Raw genomic sequence first — 12,135 nt, forward strand, 5'->3', positions numbered from 1 at the left:
GTACTAACATCGCTCCAAGAGTCTCCACAATAGAGTAAGCAGGTGTCATCTGCATATGTAACTATTCTTCCATCAATGTCCAAATTACACATATGATTTATGTACAAAATAAATAAGAGTGGACCTAAGACACTTCCTTGAGGAACACCGCAGTTTATAAATAGATCATCACCTGTAATACCATTAATACGAACAGTTTGCTTTCTGTTTTCCAAGTAGCTTGTGAACCAAATTAAGCTTGTTACAGTGATACCAAAATTAGGTAAAATATTTATTAATTTTTTATGATTAACAGTATCAAAGGCTTTGGACAAATCAAGAAAAATCGCGATTACTTTCTTACTGTTGTCTAGAGCGTTTTTTATAAAGTGTGTTGCACTATATAAAGCATTCTCCGTTCCCAAACCGGGTCTAAAACCAAACTGCTGTTTCGAAAGGAGTTCATGTTTTTCTAAAAATGTTATGAGCCTGTTTTTAACGATTTTCTCTAGAATTTTCGAAAAATTGCTAAGCATGGAAATTGGTCTATAATTGTTTATGCACGTTTTATCCCCATTTTTATATATTGGTTTAATTATAGCTAATTTAAGTTTCTCGGGAAAAATACCATTTTTAATACTTAAGTTATATATATATGTCAGAGGGCTTATAATACTGTCTATTACAAGTTTTAAAATCTTTACCGAGATACCATCAAAACCCACAGCAGTATCATCTTTAAGTTTATTTATCATTACTCGAACATCAGATTCTTTAATGTTTTCATTAAATGTACTGTTAAATGATATAGGAGTAATGTTCTCCTCGAACTTAAATGTTGACTCCTCAATATTACAGGCTAGATTGTTGCCAATATTTATAAAGAAATTGTTAAATGTATTTGCAATATTTAGAGGCTCATTTTTGACATCAAGAGTGTAATCATCTATTTTAATAACTTTAACATCATCATTCTTATTATTATTCTTATTTAATACCTCATTAATTACCTTCCAAGTTAGTTTTGGACTAAACGAGAACTTCTGAAATTTGTTTTTATAATAATTTATCTTTGCAGCTCGTATAATAGATGTTAATTTATTTTTGTATTTATTATAATATATAGCAAGTCTAACATTATTTGGATATTTTCTAACTTTTAAAGATAATTTTTGTTTAAAGTGCACCGAGCAAAGAAGACCAGCTGTCATCCATTCTCTAATCCTATTATTTTTAGAGTTGAAAACTTTTTTTGTTGTTGACATTTTGACAAAAGTATTAATTTTGTCTAGGAAAATATCCATACAACTATTAACATCATTGCAGTTAAAAATATCCGCCCAACATTCATTTTTAAATAACTTTTCCAGATCATTATAGTTGATTGTCTTAACATTGCAATTAAAGACACTCTTTTCTTTACTAATTTCAATTGCCAAAACCGTGGAGAAGTGATCGGTAATATTTGTCTGAATAACACCTGCTTCTATTTTGGAGTTCAATGCATTTCCCGATTTAATAAAAATATGATCCAAGCATGAGTGTCTTTGGCCAATTGGGGTTCTAGTATAAACATTAATTAGTGACCTAAAACCTTTTTCAGATATAGTATCAAGGTATTCATTTTCATCACAATCAGAGCCAATAATATTTAGATTGATATCACCAATTATTATAACATGTCCATTTATACACTCATCTTTAGACAGAATACTATTAATAATGGTCAAAAATTTGTTCTTATCACCAGAGGGAGATCTATATATACAATAAACCCTAAAAAATACATTACATAACTTAAACGCGACTTTCATAATATTAGCCTCTATGTATTCGTATTCAAAAATATCAGTACATAAATGAGTTTTAACAAAGATTATAACACCATCATTCTGGTTTCTTTTAAATTTAGAAAAGTACATATTATACCCTTGTATAGAATAATTACAAAAATTAACATCATGCCAGGTTTCAGTTAAAATAATTAAATCTAAGTTTTTACTATGTATATCATTTTCCAAAAATAACAAAAATTCATCAAAATTATGCCTTACACTTCTAATATTGCAGTTTAGTACATTTAGAGTTGTATTATGAAATAGATTGAATTTACATATGAATTCAGATATAGAATTAAAATATTGCGTTTTATAATCTAGAAAACGATTTAATAAATTAGAATTAAACATTAGCATAACTAAAAGAAAAAAAAAGAAAATATATTAATATATATGATTTAGGAACTATAAATTATTATTATTATTCTTATATATTATAATTTAATTGTTGACAAGTCAGTCTCGTCGTATATAATAGTGGCTTTCGAGGTTTCACTTTTTTTGATAAAAATTTTACAGTCATTATACCAGACAAACTTAAAGTTATTTTCTTTAGCAAACATTCTACATTTAAAAAATAGATTACTATTATATTGTGTAAGATAATTATTAACAAAAATACCTCCATTTCCCCAGCTTTCATTAATACTACATGCCTTTACTTTTTTCTTTTTTGCGGACTCCATGAGGGTTTTTTTCTGATGCGTTGATGAGAGTTCAGCTATGATCTTCATCGGTTTATTAGGTATTTTTGATCTTATACTGAAAGCCTTGATTACTGTCACTGGTTGACCCATTACAGCTGCAATATTTTCAACTACTTTTTCGCAGTTTTCATTTTTCAAATCTGGTACACCAATTATCTCAACATGATTTAAGATTGATTTCTGTTCAAGTAGATTTAGTCGCTTGGATAGTTTGTAGATATCAGAGTTCAACTTAATATTATTTTCCTTTAACACATTATTCTCTTCTTTAAGTTCTTTAATTTTATGTAGCACTTCATTCAGCTGCTTACTAAAATCATCAAATTTAGCACTCATAAATTTAACAGAATTAGTCAAATCCGACAGAGTCTCGTTTGATCCAACAAAAACGTCTTCATTTTTAGATTTAGTATTGCTAGTAAGACCCACATTAACTTTACATTTTGCGCATGAAAATTTTAGTTTGGCTTCATGTGTTAATTTCCTAAATGCCGTTTCTCTAAAACTAGCACATGAGAAGTGTAAGTAGTCTTTACAGTTTTTACATTTAATTTCATCACCGTCGTAGATTTCATCATTACACACTAAACATAGCATTGTAATAACGAAATGTCGATAACGAAATGTCGATAAAATCGTACTAATATTACAGACTTAAACACGTTAATTAAATACAATGCGTAAAAACACAGATAAGAGAACGACGAAGACGCAAAAACGACCGTACAGGCCAACGAACAATCGATAACTGATATAGGTGTATACATAGTATAGTGTATGATAATAGTTAATAGTTGACTGATTGATAATTAAAACTATATAGGTAGGTACCTAACTAATATATCTGAACGCTATACCAGCTTATACTATACATACTGCACGCGCCGTCTATATATTAGGTTATCAATAGGTACTATATTATATACATTGTATATTATATCTAAATATTATATATTAAACAGATTTGTGTTTCAATATTTAAAACTAAAATTTTGTTGTATTTTCAAATTTTGTGAATTTTGTTTGTACAATTTATACTTAATCGCGATATGGTTTATTTTAAATTGACATTTTAATCGAAAATCAATAAATGCAACTTCTAACGATATAATTACTATTACAAATTTAGACACATACTTGAATAGTTTATAAAAATGAACTAGAATTCTATTAAAAATGCAAATATACATTAAATATAGGTTAACCTACAGCCTATAATGATATATATGTTATGCCTTGTCATTATTGAAACCGGCAATAATCTTTAATCTATAATATATTATGTTCAATATAATTTATAATTTACTATAGACATCAAACGGATATTAAGCTAAACAATTATTAAGGAGACATATCATTATATTTCGGTTGACATAATAAATATGTTATATAACATCCGGACAATTGTCATATATTTCTTTATAATTTAACAATTCAAAAATACAATACACATAAAAAAGAAAGAACGCTGATAATTGTAATTAAGTAACTATAATATTATACTATAGGTATATGCAGGAACTCATATAATAACGTTTGTACTAATCGATTTTTTAATTTAATATTTTATTGGTGGGTACAGATCATAATGCGTACCTAGGTATATGACTATATAAAAAATCGAAGTGAAAAAATAATTTTGGTATATACTGAAACGATATACGGAAGCAACTGTTATTTTTTTAGGAATAGGTATAAGTAGAGTTACCTACCTATATGTACACTATAGGTACACTCGTGAAAAATGAATGAAAGAAAAAAAAACAAAACTGTATACAACCCGTGTGGAGTATAGTCGCCGTTAGCGTTAATTTATTTTCATATAGTCATGTTATTGCAACACAACTAGTAAAATAATAACAACCATTTGGACAGTCTTCGTGCAGTACATAGGTATACATATTATATGTAGGTACAGTGGAAGTCGAATATAATATAGTAGGTATATAATACAGGAACCATACCACCTTGTATTAAGGGTGGGCACAATGTCCCTAGGATTTATATATTTGCCCCGCGCCTTTTGCTTAATTGATCTATAGCATGCGCTCGTCGATCGCGTGATCCACAGCAATTTTATTGTTATTCATATACGCGCGCGCACTCACATAATATATATATACTTTTCCTCCCCGATGTAGTTAATACATATAATATATGTATATATGGTATTGTATATTTTATTCTTTTGTAACAATATATGTATTTCTCTACAGGCAAATAACCCTTTCGGCTGTTATTTCCCCCTTATATTGTGCAACAGCGACCCCATATTGTGGCAGTGTGTATATGCCTATATATAATTGTATATAGGTAGTACACTATACATTTACCTATATCTACTAGGCCACTCGACAATTTTTTATAGGTATATATTATATAAGCTCTACCGAACACTCCCGCGTTACCATATATATATACCGATATGGTATACCTACAATGTATCTATTTTTTTATTTTTAATACCCATCTATAATACTCATACTTTTTTGTACAATCAGAACTATACTATATAGGCTATGGATATACCTACCAATATATTATACTTTATTATACTTTGTTTGATATGTTTATTCCATGTTTGTGGTGATGGGTACGATTTATACTATATTATACACATATATATATATACGTCTATAATTGAGCTGCATACGACTGCTCCCGTTAAAACCAGAAGAACTTTAAAATAATGATAATATTAATAGTTTAGAAAAATCGTTAAGTACGAATGCTAACTGCAATTCGACCTATACATTCATGTATGAACAATTTCAGTGTGCGATGAACGCTTAAATATATAATATGTTTAACCCTGCTGCGCGTCTATTTGAAAGTGTATAATATATATGACTGTTTTTTTCAATATAATTATATAATATACCTAACCCAAATTGAAATACAATATTATACAGCTGATTTGCGTACCTACCTAACAATATATTTTATCGAAATACATGTGATTTTAACTCTATGGAGGTTCCTCTGTACCTTTACATGTATATGGAAACTGTATAAATGGTGATTGTACACGTGCGATTTGAATAAGTGAAAATAAATGGGACGAATACGATTTGCGGACGATGTTTCCGTTCGGGTGTAATAAAATCTGTCACGGGTTTTATAAATGCGATTGTCGTCGGGGTTTGTCTGTAAATGCAACACGTGTTTTTCAACCCCCAAAAGCTGCTCTTCTACAGTGCATTAAAGGGGGAAAATCGTCGGCGCGTATATTATTTACACGAGAAAACGGTGGGTAATTCTATATGCGATGAGCTTTTACGATTATTATTCGTATCGTTTTCCGCTCTTGCTGGTAAATAACATATCTATCTATATATATATATATATATATATATAAGAAGTCGTTATTGTATTACATTTATAGATAGTTTTAAAACCGTCAATTACGGGGTTACGTGTATATTAGCGTGTATACGCCTAAACCGAGCCGGGTGTTTATACCTAGTAATAATTTTCGAAAGCGTTGCACGAAGATTTATACATATGTCCATCTACATAATGTATAGGTATTATAATACTTTTATGTGTATATATAATATTAAATAGGAACTCGTGTCGTGCACAGGAAACGCAATTTGTCCGCCTCGCGCCTTTTGGATTCATTTATGCCTATAATATAGATAATGGAAAATTATAGGGTTGCGCCCTATGATAAATTAGAGGTATTGACCGGAAAGAATAAGCAGGGGTCAAATTTTAGGAATCCGCCCACAATACTTTTTATATATAATATAATATAATATATATGTACGGACTTTGCAAAGGCGAACGCGTTAAAGTCCTTAATATAAATTCGCACGTGGAACACAAATATACTAATAATAATAGTATCTACATAAAGTATATAAGTCCACAAAAATTTCCCAAATTCACCTATACAACTTTGAATTCACCTATAAGGTAAATAGGCACCTAAATTGTCGTCACCGCCAATAGTTTTAGAAATATTATATAATATACTATAATATTGCGATTTAGGTGTAATATAATATATTATAATTATAACGTCCTTACCTGGCGGTTGTGCAGTCTCTGTACAGCGTGTCGAAGTCCTTGCACGAGAGCAGCTTGCACCTGTTCACACCTGGCTGAATGGCGCCCATGCCGCGGAGTATGCGTACCTGTTCGACGTTGCACACGAGCGGTACGATGTCGAGCCGCTTGAGCTTGGTGTAGACGGTATGCAGGCCGCCGACCAAGTGCTTGAGGAACAACTCGAACGCCTGCGGCAAGCACAGCATCGTGTCGCCGGCTATCATGAACGCGGCCACTTTCTGGCCACGGTACTCTACCAACTTGCATTCGTTGGCGGCCGGGTCAGTGCTGCTGATCGGCGGCGGGCTGTTGTACGACCGCGGCGGGTGTTGCTGCTGCTGCTGCAATGACGGGTGTTGTTGTTGCTGTTGCTGCTGCTGCTGCTGTTGCTGCTGGTGGTGATGTGCCATAGCCATCAGGTCAAGCGGCGACGAGTGGTGTACCAGCGAGTTGAACAGTCCCATCGGTATGCGGGATGCCAGAGTGCTCATCGACGATACCGGAGCCGGCACCACCGGCGAAGACGTCTGCGCCACCGGCGGGCTGAGGCCTCGCGTTGGCGTGATGATGGGGTGATGCTGTGACGTGTTGATGAGGCTCATCATCGGACTGTTTCCCCCGTTCGTCTCTTGGACTGCCGTCCTTGTTGCCACCCACGCTGCTGCCACCACCCACCGACGACGGGCCCGTGGCCGGTTGCTGCTGCATTTGCTGCATTTGCTGTTGCTGTAACTGCTGTTGGGACGACGTGGACGACGGCGGCGGCGGACTGGTCGACACGTTGCTGCTGCGGTCGCTGCCGGAGCCGGTAGACTCCGCGCCAGCGTTCGACGAATCCATGATCATGGTGCAGACGATATTATGATGCGACGCTATGATGTGCCGATATATACGCGGACGACGGTAGTCGAAACGAATCGCGTTTATATAACCGCGTGCTACTGCCGTACACCGGTCGGTGAAATACCGATTATATGCCTACAATCGCGATACGCGCGTACCTATACGTACGACGCGTAATGTACATAAAAAAATATAAATAAACGCACTGCAACGGTCGCAATATTATACTGGAATAAATCACTGCACTCGCGCGGGTGCGCGGAACCGGATACGGCGGTCGATTTCCGGATCGAGTCGATAATAGCTGCAATACACAGATACCGTCGACATGCGCGGAAAAAACGGACAAAAAATCGACGAACACCCAAACGATTATGCCTGCAGCGGCGGCAGTGCGACTCGGCTTCCAGTAACTCACGCAGATCACTCGGACACACACGCGACAATGCGCGGAAATTATCGTGACGTACAATACGCGACGTGTTATATACGTGTTTGTGTGTATAGTCGCGCGTACAACGATACTATTATTATAACTGTTTGCGTGGTGTGCCGGGCGACGGTTTGCGACCGGGCGGCGGTACGGTTGGAACGCGACTGTTGCGGGCGCGGCCGTCTGCGGCGGTGTTCGGCGGCTCCTGCTGCTGCTGCTGCTACCGCCGTTGCCGTCGCGTTGGCCGCGGCGTTCGCGCTTGCCGAATTTCTCCCACCGCGCCGGTCGCGCGCCATTGGCCGGCCGCGGCCACGACGGCACCGCCCACCGGCGCTGAACCCCGTCCCGCGCGGCCGGCGCCCCGGAGCTCCGCCCCCGTCCGCCACCGCTGGAGTGATACGGCGGCAGCGACGACGACGACGACGGCGACGACGACGACGACTCTGACTGTCTCCACTCCGCACGTCGCGCGCACACACAAACACACAAACGCGTACACACACGTGTGATGCATAATATTTCTTCGTTTTTATGATTATTATTATTATTATTATTACTATTTTTTCCCTCATTTTTTCCATTTGCAGCGCCGCTTGTTCTTCCGCGCTGCAAACGTATAATATATTGTATAAAATATGTGTCTGCGCGCGCGCGTCCGCGTGTGTTTGTGTGAATTCGCCTCTTGCTTGCTCTCCGCGTCCCTATCGCTCTCACACTCGTACCGTAATATATATATATATATTATATTATATAACTCTGTCTCTCGCTGTTCGCGCCGTTTACTTTTGTGTGGCAAATATCGCTCGTGTGTCCAACCCCTTTGTATCCTCCCCTCCTACCCCCTCCCGGTCCCACTCCCCGCGCCGAGCACCTTGCAGCAGTGCCGCGGCGGCGCTTCCACCGCACTCGACCGCAACTCGCCGCGCGCGCGAAAATTGCACCCCTCGCGGCGCCGGCGGACGGGCGGCGGACGGACGCGGGCAAAGAAATGGGTCAAATATATATAGTGAATTGGAAAAAATTAACGCGCGCACAGTTTTCGTGTCCAAATCGATTTTTCTTCGAGCCCGCCCCAACGGATATTATTATATAAAAAAAAAATAAATACGCGTTCGTTTTTGTTTTATTTTTAAAAAGGCCCGTTGTCGTGTCCAGAGCCGTATTTACACTTTTTTGGGCACTGGGTTATCCGTATACTTTGTACCCCCCTCCCACAAAAAATAAATAATTTGCTCCTCTTTTACAAATTATTTTTATATATTAGGTTCTTTATAAATATTGATATAATTCTTTATTTATGTTAGGTACTGCAGCGTGGAGAATAATAATTTGTTAATTATAGTTACACTGATAATGGTATTAATAAAAACATAAATTAGGTATAATTTATACAGGTACCTATACGATGGAATATGATATACAAATAATAACAAAAATGAATATATTATATTGGTTGTATAATTTTTTTTTGATTGTTCGTAATAATAGCAAAATCTTCAATTTACGGGGAACAGAAACAGAACACTTGGCCCAAATTTAACAAAAAAAATAGGTTTAACACTTTGTTTTTTATTTCTTCCCTTTTTCTTTTCATTATTTTCTTACAAAATACATGATGTTATTATACAAAACACGCTAATATATATACTTTCATTTATTCGGCCTATACATATTCACCAACCCCCAGATGGAGATTATCCACCCTAGCTAGTCCACACACGTCTTCCGCGGTATACCAATTACCAATCGGTGCTGGTGGTATATTATAATACGAGACACTGGAGATAGGTATAGTGTAGCGCCGTTGCGGTCGTGATGATGTTGCCTATAACCAAATACCTATATACCTAGATTAAATATAATTAGTAGGTACCTATACCTATAATATATGTTGTATCATTATATTTATTTATTTTATAATTCCAACGCCAAATATATTATACCTATATAGGTATACCTAATATATACGCTATATAAACATACTATACACATATATATACCTCTATATACCAGCTATTGGTGTTTGACGTATACGTATACATATATGTGCCAATCTGAATCAGTTCATATATATATATGGTTTGTCTTCCGTGGTTTACGTACCAATATACTGATGGTATATTATAATATATGAGACACTGGAGAGATATGGTGTTGCACCGTTGCGGTCGTGACGATATTGTCTATAACTATCGCACCCACTCGCCCTTCAACACATGTAGAACTCGTAATGTATATTATATTGTTTAAATATGAATTAGTACCCATTATTAATAAATTAATGATAGTATGAATTTTTCAGTTTTCAAATTCATATTTTTTTTTACGCACTAATTGAGGCTATAATCGCGGATATAACTCGGGTAATTCGACAAACCATCACAAAAAGTATTTAATTACATCTGCATATATATAATAATAGTATTATAATATAATATATAGGTATACATTATAATGATTAATATACATTATTATTAAATTTAACAATATATACATAACTAGTAGCTCTTACACAAAATAGCCAATCGTAGCATTTTATGCTTAGAACTATACAAATAACCTGCTATAAGTATTATATATTATATATTAAGCTTAAAAAATTTAAAATGCAAATCATGAAATTATTAATATTCTAAAAATTGTAGATATAACCTAATGTAAAATTATTCCAAAATTAAATTAAACGTCGAGAAAATAATATGATAAATAACCCAACACTATTATATTTTAAGCTACAGTTAAACAAATGTTTCATATTCTGTATATAGGTACTTACCTAAGTACCTTAATAGATTTATAAAATGTATACAATATGCGCTTTAAGTTTTTTAATATTAATTTTATGATTGCAATGTAAAATATTTACAGAGATATTAATATTTTATAATATGTTATAGAATAATTAGAAGTAATAAGAACAATGTTTGTTTTATTATTTCAAAATTGAAAACTATTGTAACAATTTTTTAAATATATTATAGGTATATTTTATTACCTAAACCCTAAACCATAAACTATAAGAAGAACCTCAAATAAGTCTATAATATTAATGTGTTATAAGTAGGTACTATAATTATCTTTATGTTTCATTCCTATATAGGTTTATCTAAAAACATTATTGTTGATCAACTTATAACAAAATAAGATAAACATTTAGATAAGGGTTTTTATAAACTATAAACTATGAATAATATACCTATAACTTTTATACTATATAATTATAATATATGTATACCTATTATGCTATGGTTTGTACTTTGCAATAATGCAATGGCGGAAACGTTAACGGTACAATAGTTTTAATAAAACGTCTATATTTTTGGTGAAAATTTTTTATAAATATAGGTATAAGCAAGGCTGGGCAAGTTAATGATTTGTTTTAACTAAGTTAAGTTAAGTTAATATGCACCAATAACAAAAAGTTAAAAGTTAATTTAACTATAGATTAATTCAGTTAAGTTAAAAGTTAAGACACACTTTTTGTTAACTTTTTACTAAGTTTAAAAAAAGTTAATTTGTTTATACAACGCTAGCGTACTTAATTTTTTTCGAAACCAAAACTGAATTATAGGATATAGTGTTTATACTTCATACAGTATTTCAATATAATTTAGATTCGAATGATATACATTTTTAACTTTAAACAATTTACGATACATATTTTTTTGACATGAAAACAAAATAGACTGAAATAGTGAAACATAATTAAATTAAAAACAAAATATATTAACTTAACTTACTTCTTAAAATAAAAAATTAACTCGTTACTTTCACGTTAATTAAGAAAGAAATTTAGTAAGTTAACAATTAAGTTAATGAAAAGCCATAAAAGTAACTATAGTTAAGTTAAACAGTTAATTTAATTTTAACTTTTTAACTTAACTTTAACTTTTTAATTCGTTAATGCCCAGCCTTGGGTATAAGTATAGTAATGTACTATAGTACCTATTATAAGTACTTATATATAACTCTATTGTCTATGAATTATTAAGGTAGATATACCTGCAGCGTTACGTTCAATGCACAAAAATTCGTTTATACCTATAACATATAAATTGTACCAGCTAGGGTACCTATACCAATTTACTAATTAATAATGTATATAATATATATATAGGTACACTAGCTGCTACGTATATTATTATATATTTAGCATAACAAGCTTAAGTATTTTACATAAATAAACTACGCTATATGTAGGTATATATTAAAATTATATACATATAAGTATATGTATCTATATAATATATTACATATATATCCTAGTTAATTTTTTTCT

The 12,135-nt window shown here is 33.6% G+C and overlaps 1 protein-coding gene across 1 annotated transcript in view; it reads right to left on the bottom strand.

Annotated features, from left to right (window-relative positions):
• The window catches only part of LOC132946374 (dachshund homolog 2), a 132,473-nt gene extending 124,398 nt beyond the window's left edge, over window positions 1-8,075 (bottom strand). Inside the window, 2 exon segments of the mRNA XM_061016352.1 lie at window positions 6,560-7,197; window positions 7,199-8,075. Of these exon segments, the coding sequence (XP_060872335.1) occupies window positions 6,560-7,197; window positions 7,199-7,426 (866 nt within the window). The 5' untranslated portion in view covers window positions 7,427-8,075.
• Window positions 8,076-12,135: the final 4,060 nt, after the last annotated feature.

Source organism: Metopolophium dirhodum, chromosome 6 (genome assembly GCF_019925205.1).
Source record: "Metopolophium dirhodum isolate CAU chromosome 6, ASM1992520v1, whole genome shotgun sequence".
Taxonomy (NCBI): domain Eukaryota; kingdom Metazoa; phylum Arthropoda; class Insecta; order Hemiptera; family Aphididae; genus Metopolophium; species Metopolophium dirhodum.